The following is a 26,528-nucleotide window of genomic DNA, read 5'->3' as shown; positions in this document are numbered from 1 at the left end:
ATTGCCTCCAGAGGGTCATTCCTTTTTCAGCGCCGGGCATCAGCAACACAGCCTATAATGTTAAAAATGATAAACAGTGTTAAAAGTAAAGATAAGTATGATAAATGTGGTGTACATTTGCCTTCAGATCTTTGTGTATTTACAACACTGTCGGCTGTAACTCACTCTTGTGGAAGTTTTGAAACCTCGTGTTTTTCTTAAGTACCCACAAAATTATTTTAGGGTTTCTAGAACAAACAGCTGTGGCACAGAAACTGTGACTGCCTGACACTGAAAAACAGCTTTTTTTCATTTCACCCTCTCACTCATCAGTCTGACCACATGCACAATACAAGGAAAGATTTACCAAACTGTCAGTTGTTTTGATATTAGAGTGCAGCCTGCTGAGTAATGCACGTTAAGGTCTGTTTACCTTTACTGCTGGGAATGGATGATGCATAAACCCCATTTGGTGGCTGACTCATGGATGACACGTGCCTTCCAACCTCAGACACAACAGTACAACAATTTGGTATGTAGTGTAGTTTGGGCCAAACTAACTTTGGTGTTTTCAAGCAGTGTTTTTCTTCCCATACGTAGTGTTCATGTAGTGTTCACGTTTGATGGCTGCTGGACGGGCCTCATGCTTGGCTAGCTCTGAGCAGAGAATCATGTGCTCTCCTCAGCAACAGTTAGGTGAATGAAAAATCTTCTTCGCTGCTCCCAATTAACAGTGAAGGTCGAGCGCCAGAAAGTTATGATGCGATTTAACCCCCCGCATGAGGTCAATTTGACCTGAATAGCTTCCTATTAAGCATGATAAATTTGTTATTTTTCAATCCATTAAACCTTTTCCCCATAGTCCATTTAGTCAGAACAAACCACTGGCCTGCCATAACCTACGTCCTGTTTACCGCGAGCAAGCTTCAAGGAAAAAGGGGATGACACAACAATTAGCCGAAATGACTTCAAAGTGTTTTCTGCCACAGGCTTTCGCTAATTATCAGTCACCAGTGTTGGGTGGGAATCCCTCCAGCGCAAGGGTCAAAAGGGTAACATCAACAGCAGCATATAAGAAAGACTAAAACTTCAGACCAGCCGGTGCGACTGCCATCAATGAAACCTTGTTATGACCATGGGATCCACGGGATAGGACTGAGGGGAAGAATAGGGGTGTGAGGTTCAGGGGAGGAAGCCTCTCTGACTGCGCTGACCTGTCTGCAAGAGCCCCCCGGGCAGACAGACACCAAGGCCTCCGACAGATGTTTGAGAAAACTGCCCCATTCATCATGGCACTTTTGTGGAATCTCTTTGAACTGCCTTTTTATTTTGTGTCAAAGTTGCCAGAACCAGAGACGCTCAGGATAGATAGCTAGATAGCTAGATAGATAGATTGATAGATTGATAGATAGATAGATAGAATATTCATAACATTTCCATGTCTGTAAAGTAGGCCTTAGTTCCTGGATGTCTCCTGTCACTGCCCAGCTCGTAAATCACACCCCTGAGGGAGCTGTTGGGCTAGACGTGCTATTGTGCAACACTGTCTACAAGCCCACATCACACTCGGTTTCCTCCAGTGTTCTCACACACATACACACATATACACGCACAAACATAAATTGGCATGTCCACAGTGGAGTGTGAAGTCATGGCATGGATGCAGGATTTCAATCAGCCCTTATGGAACTGCCTTTTCCTCCCACTCTCCCATGCCGCGGCAGTGGGGTTTTAAATCACCCAAGGCAAAGATGACAAGATGATGACAAAACTCTAAACAAAAAACAGTCGCAGAGCCAATAAAACTGCTCTCCCCATCAGATCGCAAAATTAATTTCCGCAAAAATAAAACATGGAGGAACGACCGCAGAATTTATTCTGTGGACTGTCTGTTAACATTCCAGTTCACTGTAATGTAAAAGTATTCATATGACTCTACCCAAGCCTGCCGGTACAGCTGAGTTTTATACTCGGGCTCTCCGTGGGGAGCAGGAAGAGAGGCCCCGTGTGTCCAGAGCCCCGTCTCCTGAGCAGCACTAAGCACTCAGCAGGCTTCAAGGGCGAATGTTCATTAGGGAGCCAAGTTTTAATAAGCCCGCAGACAGACATGCTGCTACACAGCCTCAAGTGCCAGAAGAGGTGAGTTTACTTATCCTGCTGATCCTCATGACTTTACATGGCATCATGAGCAACGTATCTATGTACACAACCCAACGTTCACCTACTGCGCAGCATTTACTATCAGGTGAGGGAGGATAGAGAAACAAGTGAAATGTATTAGATACTTCACTCATGGAATTGGAGTTGGATAGACGCAAATGAATTGAGATGGATGGGTGAAGCAGTGGATAGTTCAAGGTTTATTTATCAAGTGAAAGTTGACTAAGCATGTGCCAGCTCCAGCCTGGGCTAGGAGCGGAGTGCCTTGCAAAGAAAGAACGTGAAAGGTGTATGTGTAATTCACTTGCCTTAAATTATTTCTCAACAGGTCATAGGGTTTAAACCAGCAACTAGCTGGTTCTGTCTGCCACCACGTTCTTATATTTTCCCATCGGTGGTGAAAGAAGTATTCAGGTCTGTTACTGAAGTAAAAGTGGCAAACCCACAACTTAAACATACTCCACTACAAGTGTAAGTCTTGCAGGCTTAAGTGCTGGACTTATTCTTGGCTAGTCCAACTGTCAGAGCTGGGCTGGCTTTCTTTCCCTGTTTCCTGTTGTAATGCTAAGTTAAACTAACCGGCTGCTGGCTGTAGCTTCATATTTAACAGACAGATAAGACAATGGTGTCTCTGTTTCCTAAAATGCCGAATTCATATGCTAATCTGCAGAGTAACTAGTAGGCAGATAAATTTAGTCAAGTAAGACAACAGCATCAGAAATATAGTGAAGTTTATAAACTGGAAATAATCAAGTAAAGTACAGTTATCTTTAAACTGTACAGTACTTGAGTAAATCTTCATAGTTACAATCCACCGCTGTTTCTCATATATTCGCACCAGATCTGCGACTGTGTCATATCTATCAACCTACTACTACAAAAACAGCCTTTTTATTTAAATGAATTACAGTCTATAATCCAAAGATAAGAACAGGGTTGCCACAGCGAGAGCTTTGATTTGTTTTCTATGACAAATGTTAAGATGCAAGACACCAGTGATATATAATGTAATGAAACATGAAAACACGAGAACATATCAAGGGTGTACTTTATTACTCTGTCATTATGGAGTGAACTGGGTATGATAACTGATCCACTGTTATTTCTACAATGTCAAAGTGCTCTCGATGCAGAATGAGTACCCGGCCTCCTTTCTTCATGGATAATCTTGGCACAGTCCGAACCAGTGTTTATCTAGGGGAGACGTAAATTACGAAATGAATAAAAACAGGATGACAGCCGAGTAGAAAAATACATGATGATCGACATGACAATTATCGAGAGCTGTTAACAAAACGATAAGGTCATAAAATTGTCCTTCAACTGTTTCTACTTAACTGTGCCGGCCCAAAGATAAGATAACCCAGAGGAATCAATCACAGGACTTGTATATTAAGACTTGCATGACAGACCTTGATATAAGTCTGTTCTGCGTGGGATGTTTAGATAGATTTCAAAGCAAAATTTGGCTTAAAAATCTTGCACATTTCGTTCTGTACCAGGTTTCGTGTTGGGAGAATGTCAAAGGCTGCAGGGGGATTTCATAATGGGCAAAAGGAGAATGGAATGGAAGTATGTAGCTGTATTCACAAACAACCCAGTCTCTGTTTGTTGTTTGTGGACTGATCCAGAATATTTTAAGCTTCCCTCTGAAAATAAATAGATTCTGTGGCATTCTAACAAAACAACAAAGACAGATGCAGTCAGTAATATTACCCTCGAAAGGTCTGGCTAACATTAGAGGCCGTGATGGTCGAATTCATATTAATCTTACTACTGTTTCCCGCCACCTTATTGTTTTCATCTCACCAGTTGATAGTATATGATGAGAGGTTTGGTAATCACTGGCTGTGATTGCTTGCAGAGGGATCAACCATCTGTCCACCATTTAGCAAAAAGAATGATTCCATTTTTGCAGCGAGTAGTCAGATCTACTTATTAGATCACTGCGTCATCCCTTATGATGATGGATAGTGTCGCGTAGGGTCACTCTTTTATTGCTGAATTGATCAAAAAATTTTCTCAGTGTGTGTCTGAGGCCAGGCCGCATCTGGAGGCAACCTGGGGACTGTTAATCACAAACCTAAACAGAAAATAGCTCAATCTCCTTGTCACAAACACCCAAGAATTCCTTTGGTTGCACAACAGCCTTCATTATGTCATTTTCTTACTTAGCAAAAGACAGAAAATGGATGGTTTTTATATATGTATATACATATTTATGTGAACTGTGACTGAAAACGTGTGTATACTGTGTTATACTGTGTTTACTTGGATGTTTATTTCTATGCAAAGCTTCTTGGGAGAAGTGTTTCTGGGCATCTTTACTGATGTAATATTTGCTTTGCCACAGAAATCTTGCTGTTGCATTTTCTAATGACTGTAACAAGATCACAGATTTATTCTGTGGATGGAAAATATCCTAACCACAGTCCATGGACTATGTTGGATATGTGACGAAATTTGTATGTCCTTGTGGAGCCGCTGGCCGGTTATGCGAAGGGCTTTGAAATGATGACGGTGGTCTGGAACGGACAGCTTCAAAAGGCAAGGGATTCCATCAGGTCTGTGAAATATGTCGGCTAATTGGCAGGAGTGATGCTGGGAATGAAACAAAGAACGAGGGAGGGGGAAATACAACATCTTGACACCCAAAGTGATTGATTATGATGACATGTAATGGCAGAGGTAACAATGAATATCAAGCATTTTTGTGTGTGTTTCACAGTCTGGACAGTGTCACTGGTGGGCCTTGTTCCCTGCTCTTCAGCTTTCTCCAAACAAAACAAACAAATCAGAAGCATTTCAGCATGCCTCTCCTCTGTCTATCAGCCCAGAACAGGAATATGTATTTTCTTTCACTGACCTCATGCAGGCATTTCACGGCAAAAAGCCTGTTGCATTCTGTTCTCTTCATTTTACTTTGATGTGTCTGTTGAAAACTGTAAAGCATAAATGCATTCTTTGTTTTGTCGGCACCACATGATTCTTTGAGCTGCTGCTCAAAAAGGTCCCAAGAAAACACAAATGGCTCTTTTCTCTGAAATTACTCAAAGTGAGTGAGCCATATTTCTCATCATAAACAAATGCGTAAAGTAGTCATGTGTTCAGAAGATAAGCAGGAACGAAGGGTCTTTAAACCCACGTGCTGTGAAGAAGTTGCTCAAAATACAGATTTGTTTACACGTTCTCTGTGATATTCTTGGTGCAACAGTGTGGTGACCCTTGATGGGGGTTCCTCTACAGAGCCTCGTTTCAACCAGTCACCATAAAAGAAAAAATATACAGGCAGATCCTCGCATAGCTCACACCCAGAGCAAAGCAAACACTCTTTGCCATGTCCGTGGCCTCTCTCATGTCCTCACTTGTCTCTGGTCTTTAATGTCCTCCCCAGAGTGTCCTGGATGGTATCCTCATCATGCTATTGGGTGGCTGACACCCTTAAACAGGAAGGGACTCCTGCCATGACCCGCGATGCTAACAGAGAAAGCAGAGAGGAGCCTGGAGTGAGTTACATCACATCCTCTTTGGGCTGACTTGGACTTGGATCCTGAGAGTAACTTTACGAGAAGGGGGACCTGCAGTATTCCTTTAACTGGAGACAAGATATGTGAAGAATATCATGTTATGAAGCTTATTCCCTAGGATTACATACACTGAGTCCAACTTTTACATGCAGCAATGACTGTCAAGAGGAGTCATGTGAATCTGCTGTTCATGAGAACATAGCTGAAATGAACTCAGGTTGAAAACACGCAGTCTCTTTTTTCAAAGCATGTACACGGCAGGCTGCCATCATCTGAACTATGAGCTGGGCACGTTTTAGACGCAGCAGCTGATAGGATGCAGTCAATCTTTCTGTCAGTCCGAACAGAGCCTTGCCCTGTTCCTCTCTCTCACCGGGGTGGTCCACATTCTGCCAACCATCCCTGTTTGGGACGACTTGGCTGTGATCGCTGCAGCGGACAGGAACACGCTTCCTCTCAATCAGCAGTTTCCAGGGGGTGTGCTGCACCTCTCTTTTCTTTCATCCACATCTCTAACTCACTGGCTCCTGGCAGTTCCCCTTGAGTAAATTTAACAGTATGTAGTGTGGCGAGTGGTGTGCCAGCTTAGATTCTCACACACCAACATCCCTGAGCCAAGCAAAACGTGTGCGAATGCAAGATTCTTATTTGGCTTATTTTTAACATCCTGCCTTTGATGCTCCCGTCAAACTGTCTTTCTCTCGACAGATTTGACTTAACAGCACAGAGGTGAAGGTGATATGTGGCTCTGGACTGTAAACACTCTTTAATCTGGCCGTTGCTGATGTGTACACAAAAAGTGATGGCACATGTGCTGGCCAGATGTGGCTACTATTGTTGTGGTTGCACGGTTGTGGTCAGTGCAACCCATTTAAAACCTCATCCTCTAACCGGAGAAAGTATGAATGAATGAATTCCCCATGTGAGCTGACAAACTCTATGATGACTTTCAGCTCAAGAGATGACTAAAAGCTGTGGAACTTCCACATTATTGTGGTGTGGCCCAAACCACAGACCAACACAAGGTGCTTCATTCACAAATACTGAGCCTTAGGTAGTGTGATGTGGAGCTCTTTAAATCACCATACATTTAAGGTTTCTGTCTGTGATAATAAGGATCGACATCTCCCCTTCAAAGCACAACTTCTTTGCTACATATTCTTAATAATTCAGAAATTAGCAAAGTGTACTTCAAGACAGGGGCTAGGATACTGACCAACACAGCATCCTGGGTCAGTCCATGTAGATGTATGGCCAAATATGACCTCTCTGTTGAGCAGGATTTGCTTGGAGACAGGGTCTGGCCTGGTGAGGAATTACAGTGTCCAGGATCAAACCAGTGGCCTGGAGCTCTTTACTGGCTTGCAGTAGCTGTGGTTGGAAAGAAGACCAGTGCCAGGCTCATTACTGGCCAGTGCCAACCAGATTTTGGCACATTTCAAGATCCTCAGGGTGGCAAGTATCCCATCAAGCCTTGCTTATTTTTCTCTTTGGTATAACTGTGGGAGTCAGGATTAATGACAGGGATTTTGATGCTCACCTTGTGACCCTAAGCCAGAGTTATGCAGCTTTTCATCACATTGGAAAAACATGTTGTAAACCACCCAGTTCTTCTCCACAGTTCAGGAACTGTATGAAGCATTTTACATGCATGTACAGTTAAAGGGACAATTTGACATGGTTAAGTTTATGAGCAGACAGACAGAAACAAGACAAGAAGTCTGCAAGTATGCTACTGGCTGTATGAGGCAGCAGTGCTTTGAGCTAAATGCTAATGTCAGCATGCTAACAATTTCACATTTAGCACCTATAATGTCCATCCAACAGTTGTCAAGACATGTCTCTAAGAACCAAAAATGTCAATCTCCTTGTGTTGGTAGAATAAAAGTCAGCAAAAGTCAGATTCACCAAAGTTAGTAGGGTTCACCACCCGAGACCCATGAATGTCTGTACAGAATTACAAAGCAATCTATGAAATAGTTGTTGAGATATTTCAGTCTGGACCAAAATAGTTCACCAAGCTACAGACTTGACGTTACTAGAGTCATTGCTCTATTGTGGCTAATAACATTTCGCCTGCACTTAGAGTTTACTGCACTTGTACTGTACACACAGAGACAGACATCAAGATGAATCTCACTTCACAGTTCATTTATACCTGCTATGGTGACGACCATACGAACAATAAGGGTGGAGCGGCGGCAGTGTTTGTCAAACAGTTGGACAGTGTACATTAGAGGCCCTGTCTTTGGAGAGGAAATATAAGGACTGAAATGTTTCCCGACACACCGAATATAATACAGCTGCACATCCCAGCAGGACAACTAACCCCATGAATCAACAGCCCCTCTCCAACATCATATATAACATAGACAGTCATCAACCGGGGGACACTTAATCTCCACACAAGCAGTTTTTCAAGACCACTTGTGGCTGTAAGCTTCTGCTTGTCCCTGACCTCAGCTGTACACATGGACGTTTATATCATTTTCAAAACAAAACATGTGTTCCTGTTCCTGCTATAGGAACGTATTTTAATGGGGTCTTTTCATGTTTGTGTGGCCACTCGTTCATATTGCTCAGTGTGGACTCGCTGCATCCCAGTCCGGGTGTTGAGAGCCAGGTCTCAGCACTTAAATCACACAGGATCGATAGGAGCAACAGAGAATCTGCGAAATATCAAGAGACGCAGGGAAAAAAATCTCTTTAATCAGCAGCAGTATCCCGTCCATACATTCCTTTGCTACACTTAGTTGCCAGACCATTGTCATCACCATGATGCGTATTTCTCACAGTCTTTTTTTCCCCTCATAATCCTCAACAATTTCAATCGCAGAACCCACACTGTCACCAGTCATAAAAGGAGCCAGTTAAGACCCTGATAGGGCAACTGCTTAAGACACGGCGGAGGCAGAAATTCCCTCTAAAGAGCCAAACAGTCAAAATTATTTTAGTGGTCAACCATTGTGAAACGAGGGGGAGAACTCTTCTTTCAAACTCCGAAAAGAAGAAAGACTTTGAATGGTCACAGACAGAAACCTGATGTTTACCAGGGTTTGGACCAAGGCCTGAGGCTAACATGAAGTCTGTACACTATACAGTGAAGAATAAACTTCGTGGGGAGAACTTCAGTCCAAGACTGCTCCTGCAGCAACGCTCTCCCGTCCTTCAACAGCACTGATTGAGATTGGCCTCTAAATCGGCCCAGTCATCACCGATGATGAATACCTGCAGCCAATCCAGTTGGCAGGTAATCAGTGGCGTCCAATCAGATAATGAGGGCCTGCATGTTGGAATGGGAAGCAGACAACCCCACGGCTGTCTAGCAGGAAGGAGGGAGAGCAGTCATGTTCTAAAGATACTTAAGGCGTGCCACATTTGTGTTCTCTGTCCTGTGAAGATCGCTGTCTGTGGACAATTATCTTTGATCAGAGAAACTGATGGACATCTCCTCAGAGGCAGGGTGTCTGACTCAGAGATGGGAAATGAGGCACTGCATTTTCGATCATGTAAATTCTTTGGTGGAGGAGAACCACCCATAAATTGACTCCCCCAGGAACTTGGCAACCCCAAACCCCAAAACCAAGCTGCAGTAAGGTCTGGAGATGTTTATGGAATAGTACATGGAAAATTTGTCAGAGAAACATGTTTTCCCGGGGAATTAGTATCATCAGATGAATTTACAAAAATGCACAGTGTTGTAGCTGAGCGACCTCCCACAGGTTCTCTGGGGAAAGAGACCCTTTCCAACGTGGTACATTACTCTTTAGTGAGTGCCAGAGGATGACTTTCTGATTTGTGGTCCCTCTTTAGCAAGCATTCCTGGGGGAAATTTGAGAGAGACCATTATGCAAATCCACAGGTGCATGCCAAGACCAAAAAACTGGACTCCCTCCTCCAAGTACTTCAAGATGCCTTTCTGCCTGCTCCTGATAGTGTTCAGACCACAGTGTGAGGAGGCACGCCAGGAACATGTGGGTGTAGTGCGGAGGGGCCACGAGGCCTGCGTGTCCACAGCCTTCAAGCAAAGCAATTAAAAATTACATTTTTACTTGTAGAGTCCATTATCAGACCGTCTCACTGAGGAAGCAAACATTCAATCATGCAAGAGTGCGTTCCTATCACATCTTGTGCTGATAGGGCTGTCAGTTATGCCACCATCTCCATCTGGTGAAAGGAAAGGGAGCTCTTGTTTTCCATTTCACTTTCAGCAGTTGGGCATTATCACATTCCACACACAGGAGAGCTCTCAAAAGAGTGATTTCATTAAGACATCGGCTGACGAGAAACCAGCAGGTTTGAATGAACTCTGTTTATTTTCATGTGTTTCATGAGGAATGTGTTGTATGTGCGAGGGAAATGAGAAATGTCTTTAATGGAGGGGGATTCAATCTGGCCTGCTTCTCTGTGTGTTGAAAACTTTAAGTGTTGAGGGTCAGCTGAAGACAGGAAAGCCCCTCATCATTTACTGCTCCTAAACTGTCACGAGGGATGACAGCAGAGGAGGCATGTAATCTCCACTCATGTCACATGTAGAGCCACTGCCCCCTTGTGTCTGAAACATGAAAGCTTCTGGCAGATGACAGCTCAGCTGATGTTTTCTATATGTTCACATAGTTATAAAATACAGTCTAATGAACTGCAAAGAAACTCACATGTAGGGTTTTGCCTTCATTACAAGAACCCCACACAAGAGAATTGAACTACAGTCTACATGAGCTATTAAGAAGTAGCATTCCCCAACTGTTGTCAGTGACCACAACATATTTTCATGCGAAATCTGAAACCTGCTTTTGATAGAAAACCTTTAGAAGATATGTGTCCATCTGTATTAAGAAGATAGTGGTACTAGAGACTGAATTTAGTCTCTAGTACCACTAGAGTTATATGCTCTTCAGTTCTTTACCTTAAGTAAAGTTTAAAAAAAAAATCTACATAATGTTGGGTACACCCATGGGCCCCTCTCCAAGTACTTAACAATTTTCAGGCACAAGTTTAAGAACTACTTGCCCTGTAAGGTTTCCAGATCAGCTTTGGAAGGGTTTGTAATCATTTTGATCCACACTGCCTAACACAATCAAAATATTATGCACAAAAAAAAGAGATATGGTGATAAGAATTTAGTCCATCATTTTTTATTCCCATAAACAAAGGACCTGCAGTGCAGAGAATCTCAAACATTCATCAGCAGAGGCTTGCCATTAAATAAAAAAAAAAAAAAAAAAAGAAAGAAAGAAATGGAAAAAAGTACCCCAACTTCAAAGTCATAAGCAAATATTTCACAATATCTACATCGCTAAAAGTCACACACGGACGAACTAACTCAGAAACCATCCAAACATAAAACAGAGTGGTAGACGCTCATGAAAAGCAAAACATTAAACAAGAACATAAAACTACAGGACAGACCTCCCTCATATTTGTTTACAATGGTCATGTCATCTAATGGAACATCAGCTAACACATTTAATGCTTAAACTACCTTTAATTCAGATAAATAGGATATCAGCCATTGGTACTGGTGCTGGGAACACACCCTTCATGAAACATTTTCATCAGCACTTATCACATTTTCACTGCTCTGCTCAGCACATCAGGTCGACATTGCACAACCCAAACACACATAAATCCACAAACCCTCTGACAAACCTCTTAACAGTGTAAAAGGTCAGCTAAAGCAAAAGTAAATGCTCATTGAATCCCACTGTATTGGCTCTGTTCAGTCAATGCGATTAATCCCAACCTGCAGCAAATAACACCTACAGTGAAAATGTGACATCTTTGCCATTCAACAAGTTAAATCTCTTAGTGGCCGAGTCGAACTGTTACTGCTGACTGTGAGAAGAATGAGAGGAGTGGAGCTGCATTCAGAGTGCTCTGTGGGTTGAGAAGAATTATTCATAAACATTTTCTTTTTGCTTCTGAGTCTAAACATGAATTTTCCTAAATGCTCTACAAAGACTCTGCCTGGCAGCACACACTATAACAAAGTGGCTAATGAACATGTAAACTCTGGAACAGCAAAGGAACTGTTACACAATCATGAACAGAAAAAAAAACACAAAACAAAGAAACAATTCTGTTGGCTCAGGATACAGAAAACTAACAAATAGCTTTACAATAATATAAGGGCATATTCCCCAAAGATACAATGCTTTAGTTTGCTGAGGATGTGGGATAATATGGCTAAAGGTTGTACAGTCAGGGGTTGGAAGGAGGCAACTATGGACAAACTGAATGTGTGTGCATGAACACATATACACCTGGGTCAGAGGATGCATAGGTGGAACAGGAGATTCTGAGGTAAACCCATAATAGGCTGTGAATGAGAAAGTAAAAACCATACAGCATATATAACAGAACATTTGTTATATATGGGCTCTCCCCAACATCCAACCAGCACTCACATCCACAGTGAACCCTGTGGGGGTAAAAATGCAGAAGAAACGTCATACTTAACTATTATCTATTATTGTCGACTATGCTTCTCTCACCTACGCACCTCTCTGGATACAATCAGAGGCAAAGGGCATGAATAAGGCAGGTTATAAAACATAACAAAAACATATACCGCTCCAGACAAACAATAGTTTTGACTGTATGGGTCAACACAAATATTTTTTTTTCAAGACACAATAAGTTAAAAACATGTATAAACAATAGAAATTACTTGGCTCCTTTTTAAAACCCATTCATCTCTGACAGAAAAAAAAAAAAAAAAGCTTATAGAAGTTATATAAACTCTCAACCCATCAAAACGTGCAACAATAAAGAAATCCCCTCACCTTAAACGTCAAATCAATGAATAACAAGATGGAAAGGTATGTATACACACTAGTATGTACAAGTACTGAAATAAAAGAGTGATATTAGATATTTACATACAAACATCAGTCCCTGATTGATTAAGGCCAAAGTGCTGTAGATGCACGCGTCACCCACATCACATGTAGGCTGCTGTTGCACTTAAGTGTTCCTCAGTTTGCAAAATTGCAAAAGAAGCGATTATACAATAATACTCAAGGCCTTTGCTCTAGCATCCTTTGTCTTTCAAACATATAAAACTTAGCAAACTTTTAGCTTTGAGAAATAAAACTAGCCCAAACCTCACCTTTTCCAGCAGTCCGTGGTTTCCTTTTTTTTTTTTAATACAAAATTGAGATATTTTATTATACATACAGTAGAACTAGAGTTCATATAGATCGAGTTCTGTTCCAGTTCAGCCTTCTGTAACTTGCTGTAACACCCTCTCATCCTGAGAGAATATTTATAGGGAGTCTGGGAGATTCTTTACCAAGAAACCCAACTGTTAAATGCAGATGAATGCAGGGAACTGGTGCACTGGAGCGGACAGTGCTGGTCTCCTCTTGTACGAGTGGAACCACAGTGCCAGTGATGGAGGAGTCAGAGCATGCCGAAGCCTTCACTGCCCTCACTGATGGCCAGCTTCAGCATCTTGTGCAGCTCCTCGTAGGAGTCATAGGTAGGGAGGCACAGCTGGTTAAAACTAGAGAGAGAAAAGAACCATGAAGAGTCAGCTGTTGTCCAAATAGTGATCAAGTATGTATATAACATTTATACATAATGCTACATGTGACTGGACATGATATTCTATATGTTCTTACTGTTAACAAATCAAATTAAATCAAACCAAAAAATAATAAACAGCATACTATAGTCCAAATTCAAAATAATAAAGGTTGAGGATACTGAGCCTACAGGAACGAGCGCAAGTGACAAAGAGTCCTACACTGTGAGCCCATCAGCTAATCTACGCGTTTGCAAATTATAAACCAAATCATGTGGATTTTTTATAACTGTCAATGTTAGCTAGATGCATGGTAAGCTAGTTAAACTGTGCGAAGCAAGAAGCTTCACCTCTCGTAACATGAACATTGAAAGCTGAAATTACTCAAACCGCCCATCTCTACTAGTTGCAGTAATAAATTAGTTAACCTTAGCTGAGGATCAATGCTTACCTGTTGAGGAGAAAATTAGCCAACTCAGCATCCGTCTTAAAGTCCGTCTTGGTTCTAAGCTGTCTCCACCTTTCAAATGTATGGCCAATATGTACGCGCATTTTACCTCGTCTCTGGTCATGCAGCTTTTTAGAAGGATGACGAGGCTTTTTAGGTCGGGTAGAATCTAACATGATCACGATTCAATTCGTTTGCCTGCTTCCACGTCTGCAGCAGGCTACGTTCACTTGCACATTAGTTTCATATATGGCAACCCGGGTGTCAATATTGTCTCCTTAATCACTGATGACATATCATAGTGATTTTATGACTTGCACGTGCAGTACATGTATTACACATTGTTCCTTTCAGTAGATCTGCCTGTGTTTGCCTACTCACCAGGTGTGTGCGGTGGGCAAGGTGCTGTGTGTGGGGGCGGCGATGATCTGGAAAGAGGGGCAAAGAGTGTTGAATCCCCCAGGGGGAAGCTGAGAGGAGCCGGTGGTGAACTGCAGCAGACGAGCCAGCTCCTCCTGGGTGAAGCTGGACACCACGGCCCAGAACCACTTCATCACCTGTAGCAACAGAAAATAAACATGCTCAGACATTTTCATCATGCCCTGCTGTTAGGAAAAAGGAAGACAGAGAATTTCCATGACATACCTTCTCCCTGAAGTGCCACGATCCTCCAACAATCACAGCGTGGGCCTTGAAGTCCTGCACGTTTATATCACCGGTGCCGCACATCAACAGCTGAAGAGATTAAAAGGGGAAAAAAATTATAATAACCCAGTGGTGTTGCGAAAGATCAGGATTTTATTGTAAACATCACACATACCTCCAACTCATTCTCATCAAATATGGCTAGCAGGTTTTCTGGAACCAGTTCATTCAAACCTGCAATTGATGAGGAAATTACACTAATGACGCCTGCAATACCGGAGACCTCAAATTAGAGGATTTGGAATAAAATGGCAAAGTGCAGCTGTGCTAGTTCCCTTACCTTTCAGGAAGTGTTCCACCTCATCTCTCACCTGGCTGGCAAGCCTGTACTGGGCCAGCAGGTTGAGATAATGCATCTTGTTTTCATTGGTAACAGCGATCTGAGCTCCCCCCGATATCAGCTCCACCACCTGCAATAGAACATGTGGCAAAATATAGGCCAGAAATAAATATAAAACATTAAAACAACAAAATGTCATAAAATAAATTAAAATCTAAAATTATGCAGATATTTAAAAAAAGACTAGTAAATGTAAGATGGTGGAGACAGGATTAGAAAATGTGAGAGTTCAGAAACTGTCTTGAATGTGTGTGTTTGGCTGTCAAACACTTGTCAGCCTTATTGTAAATATTTAAAGGACCAGTGTGTAGGACTTAGTGCCACCTAGCAGTGATTTTGCAGATTGCAACCAACCCCTCACCAGCCCCTTTCCAAGTGTGTAGGACAATCTAAGGTGGCCTTCAAGTAAAACATAAAAACTGGAAAGGCTCTCTCAAGAAGCAGTGTTTGGTTTGTCCATTCTGGGTTTCTGTAGAAACATGGCAACGCAACATGGTGGGCTCCAGAGAGGAGCCAAAGAGGACCCGCTCTTCCATGGAGGGTTGATTCTAAGCTAACAAAACACAATGATTCTTAGTTTTAGGTAATTATACACTAATGAAAAATTAATGATTATTATATTCCATTTCTAACAACAGGACCCTCTAAATTCTACACACCAGTCCTTTAATCAATTTAAAACTTAAAAAACAGTGACATGTATCTAATTAAAAAGAGAAGGATGAACTCTGTTTCAGCTCATTACACAGTTACATTATAACTGAGCACCAAAGTTTAAAAAGGTTTAAAAACATAATGTAAACTCACCACTCCCCCTCTTTGAGGAAAAGCAGGACGCTTGCCAAACAAGCAATATGTTTTCTTTTGTTTGGTTTATTGCTTCTATCTCCTGTGAAATTACATCAGGGATAAAAGGGGAGGTTCCTTTCCAAAAGTGTTGCCTCACCTTCTCCAGCTGCCCTGACTTGCTGTACTTCTCCTCGGCAAACACCAGGTCCATTTCACTCACGTCATTGTTTAGGATGAAGCAGACTTTAGTTTTGTAGAACTCCTGGTCGTCAGTTTCAAAGTACTGCGTGTGGAAAGTAAAACGAAAACACAGGGAAATGACATTTTTAAATAAACATGACATTTCATCGTCTCGGTGGAATGATAAAAAAGATGATGGGGTGAGTTTGGGTTCTCAGCTTTGAAATCTTAGGAAGTTGGATAAACAGCACTGGCTAGCTCTCCATGAAATAAATAATGCCAAGAAACAAATCCTGGCTCTGTGAAGAATTTTAAAGTGATGAGACAGACCAGCTGACACCAGAAGGTAAACAATGAAGACATGACCTTCCAACTTTTGGAGAATGAGGCTTTTCTGTGGGAATGTATCGTGTTCCATACCTTGTAGTTCATCCGAAGGCCAATGATCTGGGCCAAGAAGGAACGAGTAAAGCGAGCTCTGACCAGCTGTTTGTAGGCTCCACCCAGGGCAGATTCATACAGGCACTTCCCTACGATGCGGCCCGCAAACTCATACATCTTTAGACGCAGGTGGGGCGGCCTGTCAGCATTTGGGTGCACCTGCAAAATAAATGTTAGTTCTCTTATTCTGCGTGTACTGTATGTAGTTTAAGAGAAGACAAAGCATCCATATGTTGTTTTAAAGGTGGAGGTGGTTTTAAAAAAAAAACTAACTTACAAGACCCTGGTTGTTGTCACTGAAGCGGGTGAACAGCTGGTTGGAGGTGTCAAAGAGGGTCTTGCAAATCAGCTCAAACCACTCCCTGCGAGGTCCTCCCCAATCCAGAGCTGCAGAAGAATGTCAAAACATTCTAGCAGTCTTAACAAATTACCGTGTTTGTGACTTTCATCAGGATGTAATCTTAAGTTCTTTTCGAGTTTAAGCCGTTGCTGCAACTGCAAAAATGTGTGAAATTCTCAATGCTGAACTAGAACTTGTACACTTAACACAAGCTAAAGTTCACTCAACCATACTCTGTTTTGTAACTGTTTTGTTTACCTTCCTCATCTTGAAACACGACCTCAAAGTTCTTACTCCAGTCTGACACAGAGAAGTTCCTTGTAGCCTTCAGGGACTGAGCAGCAGGAAGAGGGACAGAAAAATAAGAGTCAAAATTATCACTGGGTTGTCACATGATCGCTACAAGTAAATGCCTGTTTTTGTAATCCACAAATTATGAAACAGCCTCATTAAACAGCACTCACTGAATCTAGGATGGAGTGTCGAGTGATTTTTAGGCAGGTCTTGGTGCGAGGTCTCTTGGAGTGGATGTGTCTGAGTTCGCGCTGAAAGAAGTTCACCTTGTCTTGGAACGTTTCAGAGCCACCTGTGGACAATATCGTCAAATTACTGCTGCGGTGTCCACAAAAGACTGTGTTTACTAAGTACAGCCCTAGGGAAAGTGAATCACATCAGACTGAAACAAACCAATGTTCTTGTGGAGGAAGCGAATGAAGGTGGCAGCCATTATGTTCCTGTCTTTGCAGCTGAGCTCCACGGGAGGCTGGATCCCATCATCCACCACTAGAGTTAGGTACTTGTGAACAGGATCAGGGCCATAGTAGGTAAACTGAAAAGAGAGCAGAAGGTTACGGTGAGTTTGTCAAACCAAATGAAAGAGGCCGGTTTTCCAGTGCTTTCTGAGACCAGTTTTGCTTACCTTCGTTCCAGGACAGACTCGAAAGGTGAAAAGGCGCCACGGAATTATTTTCAGGTAGAACTCCTTCACGGATAGTTGCTGTTTGACACAGAAGCCCGTGTGCATACACGTCTTACTTGCTTATATTCACAAACTCAAAAGTTAAACAAGAAAAATCCTACTTATCAAACACAACGATCAAATACTTGCTGCTTACCTTTGGCGATATGTAACAGTAGACCTTTTTTGGTTTCTTGACCTTCTCGGGTTGTCCCTCCACAGGAGAGTCATGCTCATCCTCCTCTTCTCCCATAGAAGGCCTCCGCTGGGGAGCCAGCAAAGAGGAGGCTGGTAACTGCCACGAGGAACTGCTGTAGTTCCCACTGCTGTAAAGGTATGCCTCAAAGTAGATGCTTATGCCTGGAGTGGACACATTCTTCTCCACACAGGCCTTCTCATTCTCTGTAATATGAAATGAAAATATGAGTATTAGTATTTGAAAACACATGCACACTAGGCTGAATAAAACACAATCCACCTCATTCCTAATAAATGCTTTGAAAAGTTATGAGAAAACTACACTGCATTTTTGGTTATTTTCTTCTGAAGCAGTGTATTTTTTCCACAGCATGTAAATGCTGCTCACCACTGAGAACAATAATGTCAAATTCCCCATTGCTGAGCGGCTGGTCCTTGTAGGAGATGCGGGCCCTGAAACAGCCCGTCTTCCTCAGGGTCAGTCTCAGCAGAACCTGGCACTGCTGCTTGTTCAGTGAAACTGACTTGCTGTAGTACTCCTCCAGACTGTCATCATCCACTGTGCCCAGCTGGAAGAACAGGAAAACTAAAATGAATTCCAGCTTAGAATTTCTCGAGTTACTGGTAAGAACATGTTCTGCTGTAAAGCCAGAGACTGTGCAATTGGGAACAGAAGGGTGAAAAGAAAGGCTGGCTTTCATTTTTGCAATTTTTTATAATCAGGAAATAAATCTTCAAATTACTGTATAATAGAAAAGGACTTTGTTCCCTTACAGAGTGCACATGGACGCTGTAGTTGGCTTCATCTGTGAGAGATGTGGAGTTACTGGTGGGGTTTCCGTACTCGTCCCTGGGTTCAATCTGCAAAGTGTGCTGCTGGCCGTTTGTTAGAACCAGAGTGGAGAAATGGTAGGCTATCTTGGTTTTAGATGGGACAACTGTACCTAAAGTCAACAAAAGAACGGAACTTGTCAAATCCATAATTACACAAAGCAAGATACAAGTTGGCTCTTTGACATATTCAGCAGTCATACCTGGCTGGAATATTTTGTAATAAGGGCTGTAGGCCACGTTGAGGCCGCCCAGCTTGACAGCAACCTCATAGCGACCGGCCTTGCGCACTGTGAAGGCCACTTTGACTACATTGGACTCTGGTTCTTGCAGAACCTCCTGTGTAACAGGGATGTCCAGAGCCAATTCAATGTGGGTGATGTTAACCCTCAGTCCCACAGGTCGATGGGCCGGGAAAGGCTGGCCATTCTTGTAGAACAGCTGAGCAGACAAACATACAAAGGGGGTTTAATTTAATAGAGGACACACAAGTCATGTTTACATATCTCAACACAGTTTTTCTAAACAACTATTCTTGAAACAGCTGCTTACACTAGCCACAATCAAAAAGTCAATTAGGCTAGAAAAAGAGGTGCAGTCCATCTTTAGCCTCAGTGCACTAGGAATCAATTATCACCTGGACTCTGAAGCTCATAGTCTGCCCCACTTCCTGCGGTTCCTTCCAGTCCCATGACACCTTGCAGGAGCGTGGGTCCAGGTAGTTTCCCCGGACGTAGTCGTAAATGCTGCGGTCACCGCGTCGCCCTGGATCCTCATTCTGCAGGAAGCTGACAACCCTCGCTGCAAGCTCACAGAGGAACTTGATGGTAAAGACAAACGCTATGATGGAAACAGTAATTCCACCTGCCACAAGAAGAGAATAAGTACAAGAGACAATTTGTTGGAACACGTGTTTGCAATGAATGCAAGCTATTTCTGTGGCTTTGAAATGAGTGGATTGACTGGTTAGTAGACAAAGAGAAAGTATTTGAACAGCAGAGATTAGAATCTGACAAAGGTTTACGGGAACAAAATTTTACAACAAATCCTTGTGGCTACAAAATACTAAAAAGCAATTTGCAAAACTCCTAATGCCACATCACACTTGAAGTATGTGCTTGAAGGAAAAGTAAGAGTGAGTCATGTAGCAGCAATTTCAGAACTGGCTGTATCAGCCCAACCCAAAGAGCAAACACCAAACTCACCAATCACGTAAAACATGAGGTCCCTTATCAAGAAGCACAGCGCCACAGTACAGCCAAATATGAGAGCTCCCGCTGAAAAGACAATTGAATATTGTATCAATGAATAGTTAAAATGAAGACAACACATTTCCTGCTCCAGGCTTGCAGGGTAAATTTTGATGGTTGTACTTCCTTTTCTTTTTAAGATATTGTTTTTATGATTAAACAAACCCAGCAGCACTATATTTTACATGGTTTGATGTCAAATGAATCAACATTAAATGCCAAGAAATTATGTGATTTCATGCTTTAATGTAGCAACATTTATTCATTTTTTTAAATTATCATGTGTTTATTCTCAATAGGAGTGAATGCTCTGTTTTTATGAGAGAAAAGGTCAAAAAAAACAAATGAATGCTGAGCTGTACAAAGAGATGAGGCAACTCTGAACTTCTCCATTACAACACTTTTGAGTTACATTCAAATAATCAGTGACTTTTGTAGTAAAAACATTGGTGAAAACACTTAGCAACACTTAGCAACAGTACAATCCATCTTATGTTTATGTTGATGCTCTGCAGCTGTGGTAAGCAACCCCAAACTAAAACCATCCTGAGGCAGAAAAAGTCTCACCAATTGACCACTTCTCATTCAGACGCCTCTCCGCAAGGCTGTGCACCAGCCGGATCTCGTAGTCCTGGTCTCGACTCCCCCTGGAGGTCTGGAGTATCTTGATGCCTGTGGACAACTTTATGTAGTCTTCGTAGTAGTAGCCCCAGGCAGCTAGAGACAGCTGCAGCTGACTGTCAAACTGAGATAGATCGTCCAGATTCATACAACCCAAGGTCTTCAGTCTGCAGAGGAAAACAAAAGTGAAACTATATGAAGCACATAATTAATAAGAATGGTAACCCTGCTTCCAGCAGTACAGCCTTTAGAAAAATACAACCCTTGAGTCACTGCTGTTATGTGAGGTTTATTGAGGAAGTCTGCTGACTTAACTGCACACAACAGGTTGTCCCACACACTGCTCAAACATTCGCTTTTGTGAAACTCTGCACGAGCGTAACCTTAATCTTATCAGCTAAAGTCTTTAGTGAGATGACATGTTGCATCTAGTGTTGCCACAGAGCTTTAAAGGGAAAGGTCAGCAGCAGAAAACGCTTTTTAGATAAATGGCTGTAACGATTAAAACCAGAATATAATCTCCTATTGTGAAAGCTACTACTGCAACATTGTCTCTTTGCTGCAATTAATTAATCTACTGCCACGGCCAACACTACGGTACCACACAATACTAAATAATTACTAAAATAATATGAACATCTTCTAGCAATATTAACACTTTAGTGACTCTTCACTTCCTGATCATATGTATTTTCTCCATTTTAAAACATATTTTCAATTCAGAATGTAAAAATCCTTGTGCAAAACATCTGACATTGCTTTTTCTATCTTATGTTGCACAACATGTGAATTTACTGGCATGTTACTGTGTCCATTTCACAATGTGTGACATGGCTGATTATCTACCTGTTTGTTGTTAATTGTTGTCATAATGACGGTAATCCAAACAAAAACTAATATCATCCAACTCTTACTTACACTATTTCTCAGAGAGCCAATGAGAGGCTTATGTAAATCTACAACTTAAAATGACCCATTTACAGCATACAGATCATCTCTGGCCAGTACGCAGTTGGTCAGTGAAACTCACCCATAATTGTGTGAGTAATAAAGGTTCTTTAAGTCCAGTGAATAAAAATCAGCAATGTAGGCAGCGGCAACATGACAATCATGACCTTCAGAAAAGTGACACTGTGTCCCTTTAGAAATGTTGAACAATTTTCCTTAAAAACATGATTATATGTGTTTGAGAAACACAACTGACCTTTAAAAACATTTCAATTGACTCTTCTCAAACACAGACAGGACAAACAAACAGTGTCATGATGAAGCAATAACTGCTTATCATAGTCAGTTCTGACTGCGTCAACAGAGAGTACCCAACACACACGCACATACACAAACATCTGCATTGCTGCAGGGTCTCACTGTAACAGTCTCTAAAGAATACTTTTTACTGCAGTGACCCTCTGAAACACTGCAACCTCCACAGCTCAGTGTCAGCAAACTCAGCTAACCGTGGTTGGAGAGGCTGCCCTCAAGTGGACATAAATACACAAAGCTTTTGTTGACCAGCCTAAAACATGACCATAAACCACATAACCAATTCAAGACATTAAAAAAGTCACACACAAAAAAAAAACATGCCAGGAAAAATCTACATTCATGACATGCTAACTAGTAATTGAAGACTGCTCAAAACTGTTTGTCACTTCAGTGTAAATGCTAAAGTTAAGACCTTTCATTGCTTACGTATGGTAATAGTGCTCCAGGTTCTGGGAGCAAAGCCACTCCTGGAAGGCAAAGTCTCGGAGCAGCTGGATGTGAGCCTCTGCAATTTCCCTCCAGCGCTGCTGTTCCTTCACCACCTCTTCCAGGCGACTCAGTACACTCAGACTCAGTTCCTCCAGTGTCTGTACATCTGGATGACACATGAACAGCACATGAAAATCCCCTTGCACATTCTGGCCAGAAACTCAGCATCAGTAATGCCAGAGCACAGGCTTAAACACTCATTAAAGTCTATTATAATGAGTATTTAAGCCTGTGCTGATTGTCCGTAAATGCAACTTGCATTTCGTAAGCCTTTAGCGTTTTGAAACCAAAAAATGACCAGGGACAAAGCAATAAGCAATACAATCTTGTTGCATTAAACATGGGTCAAATGAAAACATGACTCTCATCCCATGAACTTCTACAGAAACTGGGATAGGTGCTGGATAAGTCCATTGTTAGAGAAACTATTCTAACCACAAACTGTCCAATTTTAAGCCAACAACCTGTCCTGCATAAGTTTCCTTGTGCATATTTCTGAAGCTGTTTATTTCACCTTGGACAAGACCATCAACTGAACTTCTTAGGAGTGTCATATGAAACAACAGTAACCCACTGACCTTCAAATAAGTGCCTGTATTGAAAGAGGCTGTGTCCTTGGAGCCATTCCTCAATCTGACTTTCTTTTCTTTTCTTCCAGCGCACCTCCCAGAAGAAGATCCACGACACTGAACAGAAGAGGAAGGTCAGGAAGAAGCGGCGGTCCATCAGACCATCTTTCAGCCTTCACTCAGACCCCTCTGTGCTCAAAGAAGAAGTGCCATGCACCAAGGAGCTAGTCAAGCCTCCTACAATGGAAGACAAAACTGCTTAGGCTCAAAACTGCTAGACCATAAAACACACAGAACAAAGAGTTCAGGTTTACAAGAGGTGGATTCTAATGAGCAACACTGGTCAAACAGATGAGAAATGATTAAGCTTAGAAGCTTCAACTGTAAACTGCTCTGCCAAGAAAGCATGAATATTTAAGTGTCACCCTGGAGAAATGCTGGCCGGTGGGAGAATAACATTACATGTAATCCACAGCACTGAAATATGCATGAACAACTTGGCAAAAGAATAGTCATTAAACTCTCACCAGCCTCTGTTTAACTATCAAAGTCAAAGAAACCAGGTCAATTAGGGTGTAACTGCACTCTAAATCCCATCCACCGACAAGTCCAAATGATGATGATCGTGGTAGTGAGGATGATGAGCTGTCTAGACGTGCTAGCTCAGGTGTCAAAACGCTTCCAAATGGCATCCGCTGCCACTGTCATAAACAACCAGATGGCTAAATAACCTATTCAAAAAGCTTTAGTAAAGGTCACAGGACAGCTGCATGAACTACATTTCAAAATTTTCCAAAAATCCGATATCACCAATTCTCGACTGTCTATTGACACCTGGAGCGTTAGGTAAAGCTAGAGGCTAAAGCTAACGCCTGTTAGCATGGTTAGCATGCCAAACGGCTCCAGTAGCATTAGTTGACTGGCGAACGATGCTAACGGCTAGACAAGTTAGCCAACAATGTCAGCGTATTTTCAGAAAGCTCCTCAACAACGCGTGGCGTTAATCAAGATGCACATCACAGCACGTCCACAAGACGCCAATTGCAATAGCACGACTACACAAATCCAACCTGTAAATGTAAAAATGCCCTTTAGCTATGCTTTTAAACACTGCATCTACCTTCGTCTCCTAGACACTAGCTTAGCAGCCGGAAAATGCGCACAATAGGTGTCGACTTTTGATTACGTCACCAGTGATCGCATCGGTACACGAGGGGAACGGGATCAATTTTAGCAGAGCTACTGAGATCTGTGTCTCACATTTAAAGCATGGTAAGTAATCTGTAACTGAGTGACAGCTACTCCACGGCTGTCTTGATAGCTGCTGTCTCTAGTGTGATATTTTGTATATTATTAATGAGGCGTTTAAGGCTTTTTGGCAGGCAAGCCTCTGAGCTAAGTTAGCTAGCCTAGCGTTAAGCAAGCTGTGCCAGTTGAACAGCTTCACTAGATCGTGCTAAAGTTAGCCCTTGTTTTCCTGTATGTTCAGCTGTGGGATACGGTAGCTGATATTTTCTCCCATCAATAAAGAGCCTGTGACAGCACTGTGCTGTGAAGTGGACTCTCCCTTGTTAAACATCCACAAACACAATAACAATCTTTTCTTCTCCTGCTTTCAAACAGGCTGCTTGAACTGTTGGTTGTGATTTATTTTCTAAACAAAATTTCTGTTTTTTTGTTTGTTTTTCAATGTAGGGGAAGCAGAAAACAAAGAAGTTTGCTGCAATGAAGCGAATGATCAATCTGAAGGATCAGAGAATGTGAGTTCTGGTTTGTTTTAATAATTGTTCTCTGTTGTCGAGCTAAAGGCACCACTGGTTTAACCAGCTCCTCTATCACTATGAAGTTTATTAATCCAGTAGACCAAAGCAATTACAGGTGAAATGTGGACTTAAAAGATGTATACAAGCCTCATAAGTCTCTTTGTTTTGTAGAAAAGAGAAAGACCGAGCTAAAGCAAAAGAGAAAAAGAAGAAAGATCCATCAGAGCTGAAGGAGAGAGAAGTGTAAGTTGGCCACACAAATTGAATTTGAATTGAACTGGATGATAGCTTGTGGTTTATGGCTCCTTAATTTAATTGTTTTTAACTCTTTGCATAGGCCAAAGTACCCATCGTGCCTGTTCTTCCAGTACAATACTCAGCTTGGTCCACCGTACCACATTCTAGTCGACACCAATTTCATCAACTTCTCCATCAAGGCCAAACTGGACATTGTTCAGTCTATGATGGATTGTCTTTATGCCAAATGTAAGTACTATTGTCCAATGTAAAGTATTGATGAGGATCATCTTTTTTACAAAATATTTATTATATACTATAATGATTCAACCTGTTATAGTTTAATAAAAACATAGTCATTCTTTTTTTCTGCAATCTTATCCCATCCAGGTATCCCATATATCACAGACTGTGTGATGGCTGAGATTGAAAAGCTTGGAATGAAGTACAGAGTTGCGCTCAGGTACAGTATGGTTGATCTAAAAAGAAACTTTGGAGATGAACCTATTTAAATCATTAATAAATTATTTTGACAATTTCAATCTTTGCTTGGTTTTGTTTTTACAGGATAGCCAAGGATCCAAGGTTTGAGCGCCTGCCGTGCACACACAAAGGAACATATGCCGATGACTGTTTAGTCCAAAGGGTTACACAGGTAATATATTATGCAGCACAATACATATATTCTCTTGGGAGAATAAAAATAGCATATGACAGACGGCACTGAAATCAATAGATGGAGATAATGTGGATTATGAGGGGCAGATATAACATGCATAAAAATATTTCCACAGCACAAGTGTTACATCCTGGCTACTGTGGACAGAGATCTAAAGAGAAGAGTCAGGAAGATCCCAGGAGTACCCATCATGTACATCTCAAACCACAGGTACACCACAAAAAAATGTATCAGCTTTATGTTTGTGTGCTTTTGCACAAAATGAGAGACTTTGTCCTTGAGTCAGTATCAGCTTCGCCAAAAGCAGACACAAACACTTATTTTTCTCTATTTTTAAATACAGGTATAATATTGAACGGATGCCTGATGACTACGGTGCTCCAAGATTTTAGTATTTCTACAGCTGAGCTGGACTTGTAAATGGACTGAAGTTTCCTGTGTAATATTATTTTCCTTTTATATACATTAAAAACTATTATTAGGTTTGGAAGTTTGATTTGGTGAAGATGGGATAGGGGTGTGTTTGATGTAACTGAAAATTACTTAATGTTGTTTTTCTCATAAACATTTTTGTTACAAGAATAAATGAATTGTTGCAATGCATGTTCTATTCAGCCTTCAGTTTCTTTCCAACACCCTACATATGCAGAGGCAAGATGTTAATTTATTTTGAGAAAAATAACCTAGGGTCATTCGAGGTTCATATTTTACACTGTTGAGTGGGCCTTTAAAGCTTCTGTCTTCTTAATTATCCTATTGTATGGTCCTTCAAGCAACTACAGTGGAAATATGTTTTACTGCATGTTTATTTTTTTGTCCCTACAATAAAGTTCATTTAAATGTATAATAGAAATTACTGGGAAGAGATGAATGTAAATGTAACAGTGTAGTTTGACAAATTAATCATGAGCTAAAAGTGACACGATCAGAGCATGTTGGATATTCAGCTGAGGTTAAAAACAATACTTTCTCACTCTTTGACATGTAAATAAACACGATTGTTTTTATTACCTATGGTTTTCATTTTAATGTTTGAAGTCAATTTCCTTTTCCTGTCATTTCCATCACAGAACCAAAAGCTACACTATTAGTGAATTGTTAGTAAATTGATCCTAAAACGTTGCGTTTCGGTACTGTTAATAACCAAAAACACGAATATATAAATGTATGATTTTCTCAGTTTGACACCTCGCGAGCAGCACCTGAATGCAGCATTTGTCACAGCTGAGC

At 41.5% G+C, this 26,528-nt stretch overlaps 2 protein-coding genes across 4 annotated transcripts; one reads left to right on the top strand and one right to left on the bottom strand.

The window, feature by feature from the left end:
* Positions 1 to 3,228: 3,228 nt before the first annotated feature.
* arel1 (apoptosis resistant E3 ubiquitin protein ligase 1) lies at positions 3,229 to 23,774 on the bottom strand. Of its 3 annotated transcripts, none has more exons than XM_041060635.1 (22): positions 23,147 to 23,758; positions 22,629 to 22,856; positions 21,988 to 22,156; positions 20,242 to 20,462; positions 19,630 to 19,701; positions 19,062 to 19,288; positions 18,628 to 18,865; positions 18,368 to 18,537; positions 17,982 to 18,162; positions 17,553 to 17,797; positions 17,357 to 17,434; positions 17,125 to 17,266; positions 16,902 to 17,023; positions 16,696 to 16,771; positions 16,375 to 16,484; positions 16,077 to 16,256; positions 15,634 to 15,759; positions 14,628 to 14,757; positions 14,463 to 14,521; positions 14,288 to 14,377; positions 14,024 to 14,199; positions 3,229 to 3,333 (listed from the first exon to the last, which is right to left on the bottom strand). In XM_041060635.1, coding segments are annotated over exons 2-22 (2,961 nt in total). In that variant the 5' UTR covers positions 22,777 to 22,856; positions 23,147 to 23,758; the 3' UTR covers positions 3,229 to 3,332. The 3 variants fall into 3 exon arrangements, with proteins under 3 accessions (XP_040916569.1, XP_040916568.1, XP_040916567.1); XM_041060634.1 differs by lacking the exon at positions 3,229 to 3,333 and adding an exon at positions 12,341 to 13,173 and having other exon boundaries at positions 23,740 to 23,774; XM_041060633.1 differs by lacking the exon at positions 3,229 to 3,333 and adding an exon at positions 12,341 to 13,173.
* A 20-nt stretch (positions 23,775 to 23,794) lies between these two features.
* fcf1 (FCF1 rRNA-processing protein) lies at positions 23,795 to 26,310 on the top strand. Its single transcript, XM_041060631.1, has 8 exons — positions 23,795 to 23,891; positions 24,315 to 24,379; positions 24,554 to 24,625; positions 24,720 to 24,868; positions 25,010 to 25,082; positions 25,187 to 25,274; positions 25,414 to 25,508; positions 25,642 to 26,310. Exons 1-8 carry the CDS (start codon positions 23,889 to 23,891, stop codon positions 25,688 to 25,690), a joined length of 594 nt encoding a protein of 197 aa, XP_040916565.1. The 5' UTR covers positions 23,795 to 23,888; the 3' UTR covers positions 25,691 to 26,310.
* The last annotated feature ends 218 nt before the right edge of the window (positions 26,311 to 26,528 follow it).

The sequence above is a fragment of the Toxotes jaculatrix genome, chromosome 17 (assembly GCF_017976425.1).
Source record: "Toxotes jaculatrix isolate fToxJac2 chromosome 17, fToxJac2.pri, whole genome shotgun sequence".
Lineage (NCBI taxonomy): Eukaryota > Metazoa > Chordata > Actinopteri > Toxotidae > Toxotes > Toxotes jaculatrix.
This window is presented reverse-complemented; position numbering and strand designations above follow the sequence as displayed.